The sequence below is a fragment of the Melozone crissalis genome, unplaced genomic scaffold (genome assembly GCF_028551555.1).
Source record: "Melozone crissalis strain CALT ecotype California unplaced genomic scaffold, PUWL_Pcris_2 ptg000056l_1, whole genome shotgun sequence".
In the NCBI taxonomy this organism is placed as follows: domain Eukaryota; kingdom Metazoa; phylum Chordata; class Aves; order Passeriformes; family Passerellidae; genus Melozone; species Melozone crissalis.
In genome coordinates, this window is record NW_026535834.1 from 917,521 (window position 1) to 932,279 (window position 14,759).

The 14,759-nt window shown below is 41.6% G+C and overlaps 2 protein-coding genes across 4 annotated transcripts; one reads left to right on the top strand and one right to left on the bottom strand.

Moving 5' to 3' along the window:
* Nucleotides 1-2,638: 2,638 nt before the first annotated feature.
* BAG5 (BAG cochaperone 5) lies at nt 2,639-5,954 on the bottom strand. Of its 2 annotated transcripts, none has more exons than XM_054286849.1 (2): nt 5,885-5,954; nt 2,639-5,305 (listed from the first exon to the last, which is right to left on the bottom strand). In XM_054286849.1, exon 2 carries the CDS (start codon nt 5,274-5,276, stop codon nt 3,924-3,926), a length of 1,353 nt encoding a protein of 450 aa, XP_054142824.1. In that variant the 5' UTR covers nt 5,277-5,305; nt 5,885-5,954; the 3' UTR covers nt 2,639-3,923. The 2 variants fall into 2 exon arrangements, with proteins under 2 accessions (XP_054142824.1, XP_054142822.1); XM_054286847.1 differs by lacking the exon at nt 5,885-5,954 and adding an exon at nt 5,691-5,815.
* Nucleotides 5,955-6,072: 118 nt separating this feature from the next.
* Nucleotides 6,073-13,196, top strand: LOC128943883 (cytochrome c oxidase assembly factor 8). Of its 2 annotated transcripts, XM_054286846.1 has the most exons (5): nt 6,073-6,199; nt 7,063-7,260; nt 8,258-8,321; nt 10,265-10,355; nt 12,889-13,196. In XM_054286846.1, the coding sequence occupies exons 1-5, from the start codon at nt 6,074-6,076 to the stop codon at nt 12,992-12,994; spliced, it is 585 nt and encodes a 194-aa protein (XP_054142821.1). In that variant the 5' UTR covers nt 6,073; the 3' UTR covers nt 12,995-13,196. The 2 variants fall into 2 exon arrangements, with proteins under 2 accessions (XP_054142821.1, XP_054142820.1); XM_054286845.1 differs by lacking the exon at nt 6,073-6,199 and having other exon boundaries at nt 6,877-7,260.
* Nucleotides 13,197-14,759: the final 1,563 nt, after the last annotated feature.

Genomic DNA, 14,759 nt, shown 5'->3' on the forward strand with positions numbered 1-14,759 from the left:
TGGCTGCACCACCCACCCCTTCATTTCACAGCACCTCTGGCCCACATGCATTTCTGAAAGCCAGTTTGGTTCATTAAACCCCTTCCTCCATTTTTGTTGTTTGTTTTCTCCCATTTCATTGAATTCAATCACTCACGGAAGCTGGCCAAGCAGCAGAAACTGCACAAAGCTTTCTGGGCAGAGAGAGAATTCCCAATTTCCATCAGCAGCAAGCTGGTAACATGACTCACTGCACCTCCAAAAACACAGGGAGCCAGCAGAGCAGCCAGGGAACACAGGGAACCTGCCACACGTGCACAGCCAAAAACCAGCCCAGCTGGGCTCCTGCTAAAGGCTCTGGGATCCCTCCACGCTGACTTTGCACCAAGAGAATCACTCCATCAGACTCACCAGCTCATCTGCTCAGGCAGCATCCTCCAAAGGCAAAGTGGCAAGAACTGCACACTGCCACCAGCACTGCTGCAGCCATCAGCCAAGTGCAACCCTGCAGGCTGCAAAGCTGCTGCTGGGAATGCAGAGAAACCAACAGGCACCAGATTTAGCAAGTAGGAGTGGTATCCACACAAAGAACTTTATTTTAATCAATACAGCAGTGAAAAAGCAAACTTTTCAAGAAGAGGGGGGAAAAAAGAGCTTTCTGTCTTTATGTTTAATAAAAACACTTGCTCTAAGACAAAAATAATTTACATTCTGATAACTCACATTCAAAAATAAATAGAGAAAGGCATCAGGGCGTAACATTCAAATGAATACCTAGTAAAAGCAGTAATGTATTTGTAATAATAATCAAGAATTTAACACTGCAATATTTAAACTTGGATCTGTGAACACAAACGTCAACTCCTACACAGCAATAACTGAAGACAGGTACACCATTAGGAGCACAGACACTGACTTCTGTTAAGTTTAAAAGGTAAGAACTGTACTTAACAAAAATCTTCTCCACAGATGTGGATTTCTGTGATATAGAAATCCAGAAAAATCACAGAGAAACCACTCTGAGTGGCAAACAACAACAACAACAAAATACTGAAGTAACTGAAGAAAACTGGTTTAAAAAGAAATTTGGTTAACAAATAGGAATCATGATGCAGGATTACCTCTCCCCCAGAATATCCACTCGATTATTTTGCTCTAAGGTACGTAACGCAGCACACAGAAAAGTTATTCTATTTTAGTACAGCACTAAAATGCAGGCTTCTGCCATTTGGTCCATTTACATTTTGTTGATTATTTTAGCCTGCTGTATTGGAAAGAAAAGTTGTGTCTCTCTGACTCTTTGGATATGAAAAACAGAGAAATTACATTCTTCAGCATAAAAGCAAATTTTTGAGAAACCTGTGCATTTCTTTTTTTGGTTTTTTGGGTTTTTTTGTTTTGCCTTTTTTTTTTCTTGTTAAGCACATATATTTTATTACTTTTATTCATGCAAAAACTGTGAATTAAACCCATTCCAGATGAGGATTATACCACAAAATTTACATAGTCAATTTATCAGAGTACAGAACAAAGGAAAGAAGCTTAATCCACATAATATCTTGCTACTGGACTCAGTCAGCCAAATTACACTATCATTACACATTTGCATTCTTAGAGATGCAGGCATAACAATCCGCCCAGGAAAACTAAAAGACACATTTAAAATAGGACAGATCTGATAACTATACTTACTCATTTTAACAAAAGAGGCTCAAATGCTTATAAAACTACATGTATCTGCTGGAGAACACAGACACTAAACTGCTCAAACAAACTACAAGTAACCACTGCAGACCCAACAGTAACACTGAAGAAAAATTATTAACATCATTACAATATCAAATCCTTATCTTTCCTAAAAATGTAAGTGCAAATCACAAGTTGCAATTCAAACATGTAGAGAACTTGAAATGAGTAAAATAACTCAGGTGTATAACATTATTAATAGTCTGTGTTAGCCACATAATATTCAAACAGAGATTGGAATTTTAATTGGGGGATTTTTTTTTTTAGCGAAGGAGAGTTAAATTCCACGGGGTTGTGTCCCTGAAGGAGCAGGAAGAATCCTCCAACAAACATTCTGTCATTGCCAAATTGCGCCTTAGGCACTGTACTCAATTACGTCGGTTTTGGCAAGCAGATTTGCAAAGCAATCACCTGCACAATCACAAACAAAATCTATTCACACTCTGAAGGTATGCAGCCTTCAATCAACATCTCATAGAATGTTATGAACAAACATATTATTCTTGTAGCAATAGGCACAGAAGACCTGCCCAAAGTCCCCCACCTCCACACCAATGCTTCAGTTTTTAAGCAGAATACGAATTTCCCAAATTTGATACTCATCCTCAGGACTCTATAGGGCAACTGTCACCTGCTGTATTGTGTTAGCTTGACATATACTACAGTAGAATTACATATATACCTGAAAAATCCAGTTTGCAAAGATTACAAATGTATCAAGCTGCCAGTAAAGAGTTCCTATATCTACATATGACGGTGCAAGATAGCAGTGTCACAAAGGCACTTGTCTCTCACAGACAGTACTGTCTTCTCTAATCAGTCAAAAATAGATCTTAAAAATATTTATTGTAACATCTGAAACGGTTTCTACTCCTTAAAGTGGTGCAAACCATCATCTATAGAACACTCATCCTGAAAGAGCTGAGTGCAAATTGTCCACAACTGAATATACCTTTATATATATATATCGATATTCTTTATATATATCTGTATATACTCAAATAATTTTAATGCCATGCTTTCAAAAATGCCAAAAAACATGCTATAGTAGAAATGTGATTGGCACTAGCAGCCACAAATAAAAAGGTAGGCGCATACAACAGTACAAGCAAGCTTATTTATGAAGCTTCTGAAATAAGTGAATGAGTTGCAGAGAGAGACATTTGCCACAAGTCCTTCCAAGACGTGCTCGAAGCCACACCTGTCCATGTAGCACATACTTACATCATTAGGGACATCTTTATAGCTGGCTACCTAATTTTACAAAAATAATTCCAAAATGCACATTTCACTTCAAAGTGAAGTCTGTTTATGTTTTCGCCAAATGTGAAAACCAGACACAACAGCAGAGTTTAAAAAGACACCTAAGCAGCCACTACATAAAGTTCAGTGCAGTTTTCAAGGGTGTATGGATGGCAGTTTGAAATCCTCAAAATCCCCTTTATCTGTTTGGTATAAATGTACAGATTTTCCTCTCCAAGTCTCAGTACCTCAAAGCAATAACTTGAAAGAATTTCCACCAACAAAAGACCTGGTTTTGCAAATCAAAGGGCTCAGCTATTACAAAAATTGACATAATTGGCTTTGCCTATGTAAATGCTAATTTGCAGCTGGCATTATGGCTCCATGAACTGAGATATCTAGATGCTATGATGGATGGAATAAATCAAGTACAATCCAAAAGCCAGAAGGCTTTTTGCCCTTAGTACTTTATGTCATGACAGCACATTAACAGGACATCCAGACTGCTGTGAAGTTGCTGGATGGAGCCTCATGCCTGAATACTAATTTTCATGTTCAGTCTCCTTAAATAGTTTTGCCAGTATTGTACCATAAGGAAGTTTCTGTGTCTTTGAAAAACCTGCATTCACTGAACATTGCACAAGGCTATTGAAACAAAAACAAGAAAGAAAAAGAGAAGAAAAAAAAAAAAAAAGAAGATATTTGATCAAGTATTAAGCTATTCCTTCAGAGAATTGCACTTCTTAGCTTATATCAGTGACCAGAATTGCTGATGGTGTACTGACAGTTGCCATGGCAAGTGGGTGACTGCGTGGGATAGCAGACATATAGCCAAGTCAACTGCTTATGCAATTTCCATGATTTCAGCAGGCACAGAATACTTTATTATGTGCTGCCAATGATCTTCCTAAGGTGCCAAAGGGGAAAATGTTCTTCCGTGTCAGGCCATGGCTCTTTCAGTATTCCCATTCGTCTGTTTTCATGTCCAGATAGTAAAGAATATTCTGTGCAAGCTTTACTGCCTGCTTCCTGGCAGCCTTACACCGCTCGTCACCTTGCGGATCAACTGCATCCAGGGCTAGAAGCTGTTTTGTAAGAAGTTCTTCCAGTCTCATGTAATTTTTATCTGTTCTGTTTCCATCAAACGAAATCACCTCTTTCTGAATTTGAGACAAGTTTCCAAGTACAGTCCAAACTGCTTTATGGCAACGATGTTCAACAGCAGTTTGCTCTGGATACTTTTGCCTTTTTTCCAGCGCTTCATTCAAATCAATATATGTTATAAGAGTCTGAACTTCAATTACTGCTCTTCTCCTGGCCTCTCTAATACAGGGATTTTTTCCTGGACTCACTTCATCTAGGTGGGCAATTAGTCCCTGCAACTCTGATTTCAATCCCAGATACAAATCAGAGGCATTCTCTGTTTTTAGAAGTAAGGAATGAACTTCCTTCATCTTCTTACGGATCTCTTCTATTTTCAGAATGGACTGATTTTTTGCCAAATCATAAGCCTGAGTAGAATTTGCTTCTTCATCCAAGTCCAGGTATTTTTGCAATTTATTGATCTCTTCTACTACTTCCTTTCTGTAGTTTCTTATTTCCGTGCGGCCACAGACATCTAAAGCATCCAAATCAGCAATGAGGCCTGTGAGCACACAGGACAGATGCCTGCAGGTATCATTGCTATTCACTCCCATTAGAAGCGCAATGAGAGTTCCTCTGGCTTTGTTCACCTCACACATTACAGAGTTAATTTTGGAGACAGAAGGATGAACATCATTAGAGAGTGGCAGGGACAGCTGTTTCTTCACAGCATTCTCTATAATCTCCTGGACAGTACATATCTTTGTCAGAGTCCGGTATCTTGCTTTGCGTAGAGAAATTTTCCCTCCAGTTTTCACCTGGGTAAGCCTCAGCACAATGTCCTGAATTCCTTCTTCAAATTCATCACTTATACCGTTTCCTCCTTCGTAAAAAGGTGTGATCTCGCGTTCCACAAGAGCCTGTGCCTCCTTGAATAAAGCCTCTATTTCCAGTCTGCGCGGATGGTTTGCATTTTGTTCCAGTTCCTTCAGCAGCCTCTCAGTTTCCTGGGCAGCTCGCTTTCTGGCCTGCTGGATATCCCCCTTCCCTTCGGTGTCCACAGAATCGATCTCAAAAAGCTGTTTCGTAAGGTTTCTTTCCAGTTCCTTGTAATCTCGGTCGGTGGACAGACCGCTGAAGACAGCCACTTGCTGTTCGATCTCTTTGACTTGTTTCTGGATCTCATGTAACCGTTTCACGGATGGGTGTTGGTTACCCATATCCATTCCTCTTCCCCCGTCCGGCTTCTGACGAGCTACAAGGAAAACGAGAACACGACTTGCATAAGTGCTACACGAGCACACACTGCAACTTCTACATTCTGAAGCACTTCAGCACTACAGCTATTTTAAGTACCTTCACCAATACGAATAAACCGCTCAGCTGATATTTCATAACCCTTTAATATTTTTTACACCTTTCTCCCGGCCGGGCCGCAGGGGCGACGCTTTAGTTGCCGCAAGCCCAGCTCTAGGCTGCTCACCCCCAGCCTTCCCCACCTGCTCTGCAGCCGAAGCCGCCGCAGAGCAAACAGGGCACCCGCAGCCCAGGGAGAACCCGGAGCGAGGGGAGAACAGCGGCCGAACCCGACGGCCCTCGGGCGCCACAGCCGCGGGGCAGCGCTCCGACCCCGCACATACCTTGGTGGTGCCTCTTTGAACTCGTCCCCGCCATGGCCGCAACCTCCCGCCTCCCCCGCGGTGGGGCCCGGCGCAGCGCGAAGAGGAAATGACACCGGGCCGCCGCCGAGGCACCTGCGGGAGGCTCGTCCCCACCGGCCCCGCAGCGAACCCGCGCGGCGCCCGCGACCCGCCGCCGTCGCTCACTCACTCACCCGCCGCCCGGCGAGGACCCGCTGCCCGGCCCGGCGCTGCGCCACGGGCCGAGCGCCGCGAACCGCCCGAGCCCCGCCCGGCCCGGCCGCGCAGAGGGAGGCGGAGGCCGAGGCGGGCCCGGGCCCGGCCCCGACCTGGCCCCGCCCCGCCCGCAGCCCCCGCACGGCAGCGCCGTAAAGCGCCGGGCCATGGCGGCCGCCCGGGGGCTGTGGGCCGGTGGCTGTTACCGCCGCCACCCCCTCGCCTCTGCGTCCTCCTCCGCCTCCTCCGGCAGCGGCCGCGCGGCGGAGCGCGGGGAGCGGCCGGACAGAGTGGTAAACCCGGCGGGGGGCGGCGGCGGCTCCTGCGGGGGCCGCGGGGGAAGCCTCGAGGGCCGCCGGCACCGCCGAGCCCTGAGCGGGGAGCGCTCCGGCTGCCTCCCGGTAACGCCGGCGGGGCGGGGGCAGCCGGCAGCAAACCGCGATCCCCGCGGCCTCTGGTTTTTGATGTGTTTGCCGAGGCCCCCGGTGTTGGGTGTTGGAGGGGCGCTGAGGTCCGGGCTGTGGGCTAACCCCAGGTGTTCCGGACCTGGCTGGGGCAGGCACACGCCTGTGTGTGGGCACAGGGATGTGGGAAGAACGCCGGGCTGGGGAAAACTTAGAATCGCAGAATTATAAAACATGAATTTCTAGGCCATCACAAGGGTCACCGAAATCCGATTCGTGGCCCTGCACAGAACAGGCCTAAGATTCGCACCACTGAGAGAGTTGTCCAAAAGCTCCTTGAGCTTGTCGTGCTTGGGGCCGTGACCCCATCCTTGGGGAGTCTGTTCCGGTGACCCTCAGCCCTCTGGGTGAAGAGCCTGTAATATCCAGCCTAAACTTCCCCTGCCAAAGCTTCACTGTTCCCTCGGGTGCTGGCACTGGTCGCCAGAGGGCAGAGATCCGCGCCGCAAAAAACTTGGATACTTGCTGGTTCCCGCCGTAAAATATTTTAATAGAGTGGTAGAAAAATGAAAACAAACAAACAAAAGATTAAAGAAAAATACTCAGACACAGTAAATAAATGTGCTTTATTTCTGAACTTGCTGTGCTTGCATGCTTTAAGGCTTCGTGGCGTTTGGGAATTTATTCCAAATTGCGAGGTCCTTCAGCAGCTCCGCAGCGGTGCTGGTAACGCGCTGTGTCTGTGTTTGCAGGGCCTGGGTTTCCGTCCCCCTCCACACTCGCACAGCGACTGGATCGGGCCCCCGGACAAGCACTCCAACCTGCGCCCCGTCATCTTCTACGTGCCCCCCGAGGAGTCGGCGCTGGAGCGGCGCCTGCGGGAGGCGCGCCAGGAGGCGCAGGCCAGCAACCAGCGCTTCTGGGCACGGCACAACCGCGCCTTCCGCCAGGTGAGCCCGCCGGGCCCGCGCCCGCTGCTGCTGCCTGCCCGAAACCCGGGGCTCGCTTCTGCCCGCTGGTAACGCCCTCAGGGTCATGGAGGAAATAATGGTTTTGTCCTTCATTTATTTAAGTGATGCACAAAACTAAAAATCCCCCGTGTTTTATTGCTGCCTAGTGGCATAGAGTATTTGCCTTTTTCCTGTCTTGCACTGAAATTATAAAGCTGTAGCTGCCCGATATGCTGGACCTGTCTGTGGCTAGAGCAGCTGTTGAAAATTATTTCACGGCTGGTTTTTCTCTTGTCATAAGTAAGAGAAACTTGGTGTAATTACCAAGACTAAATGAGGGTAAATGATATGTCCCATTTCACTGGCAGCACATCCCAGCAAGGCTAAAGTGAGTCTGTCTTTCCTGATTTTAGCATCTCCCAGCCAATGTGGCATTTTTGCAAGAACAGTAACAGTTCAGTAATTCACCATTGTTTATGATGTTGAACATCATATCCTCTCAATACTGCAAAGATCTCAGAAAAAATGAAGCTTGGTTTTTTTTGAATTCCACAGAACTGTTTTTAAGTCTGTAAAACTCACACACAAATTATTACTGTGTCTAAATAATTTTCATTTTTTAGGCTGCATGTTTTCCTTTATGCTCAAAATCTCAGTTATACAGTACAGCACATTTCCACAGTTTGTTTTATAAACTGAAAGTTTGACTCCTGTCAGTCAACACGACTCACATGGCTGTGTCTTTACTCCACAAATCAATTTTATGAGTATCAGTAGGACACTTGCATGAATTAATTGATGCATGCAGGTAGCAGGATCTAAGTGACCAGTTTAACTCACTAGACTAAGAAAGATGTTTAGTTGACACTTGCAAGTATAACAAGTATTGCTAGTTATTTCAAAGGGTGTTGAACACCACATTGCTATGTAATTAAAACCAATGGTTAACTTCAAGGACTGACTACATCCCATTCTAATGTGGAAAAACATGTTTTAGGAAAAAGAAGAATTTATTTATTCAAGACTGAAAGCCAAGGGTCTGGAAATGAGAGATGAATCAGGTTAGTGAGATCTTTGTTAATAATTTAGGATGCATTCTGAATTCTGCTTAACTTTGAATTTTGTTAGCTCTTTGTGTTCTGTCACAAGTAAATCTTAGGGGTAGGATTTAGAGCTGTTTTCAGGAGTGTGATAATAAAAGAGACAAGGAGCTTTTCAGAGATGTGCATGTGGGGGTCAGATCATCTCTTGCACTGTTCTCCCCCTAATTCCTTCCCTGCAGCCTGAGGAAATGTGCTGAAATCCTAGCCCAGTAATGTAATAATTGTGTAGCCTGAGGAGGAGGAAGGGACATTTTACTTTCACACCTCCTAAGCCAGTGAGCTGCCTGAGATAAACACACAGAGCATTTGCCTCAAGTGCATGTTATGAATGGTGGATAAATTCACTGTCTTTGGCTCCAGGTCCATGGTGTGTCCAGTGAATACAATATTTTTCCTTGAGGGGGGGTAAGGCAGCTGCTATCTGCCTGTCTCTACCTGGGCACAGTTGCTGTAAAATAGTTGTCCCTCTAATTCATTGTGTGAAAATGAAAACAAAATGCCTTCATAATAATGGTGAATTGGGCATTGTAGTATGAGGTTGAACACTTTGTTCACAGAATAATGATCTGTTTGAGTTCAGTGAAGCATCTGCTCTGACGTTCTGTATGTCACAGACCATTATTTTTCTTTTCTGTTTGTATTCTGGTGATCACTGCTTGAGAAGTAATTTTAATTAAGATTTATGTTGTTTCAAACCCACTTCTTTTACATTGCTGTTTTGTTGGGGTTTTTGTTTTGCTTTTATACTTTAGAAGTAAAAGAGAGTGACCACATACTTCCATTAAAAAGAAATCTATATCAACTGCATGCCTTTGGTCAACTGTTCTATAGTACAGCTGTGAATGCTTGTACAAATAAAAATATACACAAACAGTTGGAACAAAACTTACTTTCCTATGTAATTAATCAGTTTTCTGATACCAGTATGAAGAAACAAATTAACTCTAAGTATTAACCTGGCAGCCTTCAAATGGTTTTATAGTTGATTTATCCCATAGTATGTTAATACATTGTGGTATATTAGTTTTTTTAATAATGACAAATAGAACCAATCAATAATTTATATTTCTGTGGTCAATCTCAAAAGCCTTAAAATGCATTTTGGAAGCATAGCAAGTTGAATATTGCAATTCCATTTCCCTCATCATATCCATGTTCCCTGGGGCACTGAAATTTGACTGTCATTTTAGGGACATTCTGTGCCAGAAGGGTTGTGTAGGAATTGTCTGGTAGAGTTGAGAATATTTGCTGGTTCTCAGGATTAGACATCTTGTGCTGTAGCCACAGGTCTTCCTGGACCTTTTATATTCTGGTTATGAGTGACATATTCAAAATCATCTTTTGTTCTCAAAATAATTGCCTACTAGATTATTTGGAAGTCTCATATCTCAGAACATAAACTTTTTGCCTGAAGTTACTTGGAATTTATTAACAGTAAGAGAAAAAGAATTACATCTGAAAATACCATGTCAGTTGTGGATAGTGTTCTTTTGATATTTATGGACTTGCTTTAGGGGGGGAAATTAAGTTACTCAGTGCTCTTATTGGCACTCTTTATGCTTCAGACTGGTGAGAAATAATTTTATTCAAAGGAAGATACTCCTAGATCTATGCACATTTTCATAGGGGCTTACTGATTCCCTAAACAGTCTAAGAGCTGATAAACTTTATTACTTGCACAAGTAATAGGGGTTTAAGAACTATGCCAGCTTCAAGATGATCAGTATTTTTAATCTGCTGTGCTCTCTAGATAAGTTTTAAAAGGTTGAAAGTTAAAGGCATTAACTTGTTCAGGTTTACACAGAAAGCTTGTAGGAGCAAGGAGTTAGACCTAACATCTGAACCCAGTGTTTTGGTCCAAAGAATTGCCTTGACTTTGTTACACCAAAACCTATTTTCAGGTCAAAAAGCAACACTGAGTGCAGAAGAAATGGCTGACTTTTACAAGGACTTTCTAAGTAAAAATTTTAAAAAGCATTTGCAGTACAACAGGTATGTAGAAGGTATTTATGTTGACCATTATACATTACAGTTTAAGTGAATGATATAAGATCAAGTTTAAAATTTGAATGTTTTTCCTGTAATTGGTAAAACAGCACAAACCCCTGTAATTTTGGAAAATGATTTTTTTAATGCTGTTATTATGACAAATCTGCATTATCATTTGAGTTCTGCTGCTGCTTATTGTTGTTTTAGTGGAAAGATAAGCTCAAGTCTGAAATTCAGAGAGACAAGATCAGGCACATTTTATTATCTTAGGGCACAGGTCTTTTCATGCTGCTAATTGAAACTGATAAATATGCAAATAGACCACTTGAAAGTTCTGTATAACAGACTCTAGCTGACTGTTAAATAAGGACAAGTAAATGTGATTTATCTCAAAGGAAAATCATTTAATGGGAGTAATATTTAATAATCCTGGGTCTGTTATTTTGCAAGTGTCTAGTAAAAAAAGTGATCAGCTTTTCAGTTTGACAAGGCATAAATTGATCACCAGTCCTGGGTAGAACCTCAGCTACATCTTGGTGAACCCACATCCAACTCTTCAGAGCATCTCCTGCCTTGTTTCAGTGTTACTGTGTGTACAACAACTCAATAAACTGGACTGGGGATCTCAAAGGGATGAAAATGACTTGCAAACTCACATACCCCTGCAAGTAGCTGTGCACTCTTGAAAAAGGGCTAGAAATGAGGGAGGAATGGGAAGGTGAAGGAAGACAGCACTTAATCCAGGAATGCTGACTACTGAATGTGAAAGCACAACTGCAGTTTCCTCTCTGTACTGGATTGGGAGATTATTGGGCTCAAATGTCAGGTGTGACTGGGTTCCTCATGGTGTGATGCCAGTGAGAGTTGTGCCATCACTGCAAACACTGATCTGTAACCACTGGTGGCTTAAGTTTCTTTGTATATTGTCCATAAACCATAAAATACTGTAAAATCCTGTAAGAACAATTTAACTAATAAATATTTAAATCTACAAATCTTATCTTGCCCATGGAGGGGGCAAGGGGGAATCTCACCATAATCCAAAGCAACAGCATGAAAAGATGCAAAGTAAGAAATTGTTTTTAGTGAAAGGATTGTCAATACATTGCCTATAATTGATAAGTGGGAATGCAAATAGTTTATCTTAGGACTGGTTTCCAGTTGCCATTGTTGTAGTGACTTTAGGATAGTATCCCATCTTCAGGGGAAGAAAATTCAGGCTTTGTACTTATACATGACCTTCCTTGCTGCTGACTTGGAAAATCAGGTTGTGTTGGCTGCATTGTTGTAGTTTCAAAGTGGAACTGCACAGCCCTGAAAACAGCAGAGCTTTTTACAGGCAGTCTGATTTTGAGGGGTCATATTTATAAAAATCTGTTTATGCATTTAGCTGTATGTTCTTTTGCAGTATTGCCAGCTGGCCTGAAAACTGGCAGCTGAAGTGTTGCAACTTGTAAAATGTAGTTAAAATTGAAGCAATGACTGTGCATAGATGCCTTGAATATTTAGTTCAGGGTACTTAGACTGGAAATAGAGTTTAGTTTTGGAAAAAAAATCAAGAAGGATATGGGAAATTAAACGTGAAAGGGGAAAAGAAACAGTTGCAATGCTAGCATAATACTTTTATTTAACATGACAATTGAAGGGGTAGCTCAGTGCTGCCTGTCAGTGTGAATTTGGCTGCTGTCCTCACTGAGAGGTTGGTATCTCAGGCTTATGTTAGATCTGTGCATGCAAGGTTTGCCCCAGACATCTCAGGAGAAGACCTAAATCCTAGTGTTCTAGTTACAGAATTCTGTGTATCCTATTGCTTCTTGTGAGCGTTTCACAACATGGAAGTGAGATCCTTATTTGAAACTAGAAAAAAAATTTGGTATTATTTTAATTTGTAACAGGGGCAAAGAACTTGAAGCAAGTTTGCAGAGGTTAAAAAGGGCTGATGCAGCCTATACTGTGAATAATTTTAATTGGTTCCAGAAGCCGTGCATGATTAATAAAAAATGATTTAAAGATATAAACACTAACTGACAATATTAAAGGCATTATCTTTAAAAGATACTGCAGTAGAAGGGTAATGTTGGGTTATACAATTAGCCTTTGAAGTGTGATTTGATTTTATTTTTGCCACCCTTGTATGAGACCAACTCTGCCCTTTTTAACACAGGCATCTTTATCCACACACAAACAAATTTTACCTGAACCACAGCACTGGCAGGTAGTCCAGATAGCTTGGTGATCTGCTTTACTTCTGAAACATGAGACATGGGTTTAACTATTGTATCTCACCTCATTCCAAGTGCAGTTGCAACCCTGTAATCCATGTGCAGTCTGTTCCTGAGTGTGGATATACACATAGAGTTTTTCACAGGTTATTTAACTCTTACTAGGCAGGAAAAGGGTTTCCACAAAGAACACAAAATGCAGCTCATCAATGAAATAGCATTTGTCAATACCAAAGGATAGTTTAATATCATTGTGTATTTTTTTCCTGTTCTTGTTCTGTGTGCTGATGATTTTCTTGGCTTTGGAATCCTAGAGATTGGTATAAACATAACTTTAGGATCACATTCCTCATGGGACAAGTTGCAGTGATGAGAGCTCTGAGGTGGCTTCGTGGGAGAAAGAGAAATGTAGAACAGTAATCACAGCTCCATGAAGAATGCAACACAACATGTTATAAAATTGTGGTTTTTAGTAATGTTCAAAATCTGAATGATTGATGCAATAGTTACTTGAATTTGTTTGTTAAATTTGTAAATAAAAGTCAACACTGGTCTTAATTTATAATCAGTATGTAGATTTCCTTCACCCTTTATTCCAGGAGTATCTAAAATATTTCTCCACCGAAACACAACAAAGAAAACTTTCAAAAGCTGTTCCTTGTTCATGTCAGATGGAATGGGTAATGAGTGTCCTGTTTTTACTATAGACTTATGGCTGCTAAATAATATGAGATTCAGTGTGCTGCACCTGAAGTCTGGTCTCAGAATGATGTCTCCACTAACTATATTGGTATATAAAGACAAAAATTCCTCATTTTGCAGCAGTTGCCTGTCTGGGGCAGTAGCTATCCACAAGTAATACAATAGGGATGAAGAAACAAGTTTGAATTGAGAGTATATATGCAATCAGTTTAGAATAATCCTCTCTTCATTGTGATTATCTGCTATTTTTGATGAAGATTTAAGATATGGTTTCATATAAAGTGTTACGCAATAGAATCTTCTTAGATTTTCTTTGTTTTAATTAAGAGAAATGTGCCTCCCTTGGACAAGAGCTCCTCTGATCCATGATTGGTAAATGTTTTAATTGCTGAGCAATTTAACAAATGTGCTACCCATGATTTAATCTTGGTAGAAGACAAAACTGGTAACTCCTGTATGAAGAATGGCATTACTACAAGCATGCACTGCTTTCTCCTGGTTCATTTCTTCCCCAAAAGTGTGCTATTCTCACCAGCTTCACCAAAGCACTGAAAATAGCTTGTCTGAGGGTTGTTTTTGTGGCCTCCAGGTAAGTAAAAGCAATGGGAAGAAGTTTGGTTCAAGTGAAGTCCTAAAATATTATGCAATTTTTAAATTAAAAGAAGTCTCATTCCTCGCTATCTTCTCTCTGTCCATTTATACAGTTAAATTACTTTTTTTAATCCAGTACCTACTAAGAGGATTTTGTTAAAAAGAATGTATGCTGTCAGATGAAGTGTTTTCCTAAAGCTGGGCTGTAGGGAAGGTTCTGCTTTTGGAAGCATCATCTCAGTAGCCATTGACCCATTTTTCATATCCAAACATGACATGGATTGTTCACAGACTTTTTTCAGCTGCAGCAAAAAAGGCTTTGTCCACATCAGCTATAATAATTTTCTGCAAAATGAAATAAATAAATTACTGATACAGTAGCAGATCACAGTGTTTTTCATACAATTATGATATTATCAGGCTGAAGTGGCCACTGAATTGTGGTTTTACATATTATTAGTAAATGAAAACAGTGATTAATGGTGTTTGCTGAGATAATTGCCAACACTTTGAAAATATTTGTGAATGTTACACTGCATCAGTTACTGTAAAGGGTATATATTAAAAATTTACAAAGTACCATGTTTAGGAAAATAAATTTTTGAAATAGATTGTAGTGGGTATGTCAATAATTCTTCAGGGCTTTACAGTAAATCATATCTTACAGTATGTAAGCTTTGACCACAATGTGAATGCACACTTTAATAGGTAGTTCTGATGTAAAACAATAATTGGATAATACAAGAAAATATCCCAGAATGGGAGAGACCAGAGCCCCAGTGGACTGGTGGTTAATGGCCGTATGTTCTGACAGCCTGTGTAGAACATCCCTAAGGTAGTTTCGCATATGCTTTAAATGGGTAGAGGTCAATCAAAAGCATTTTCATTTTCT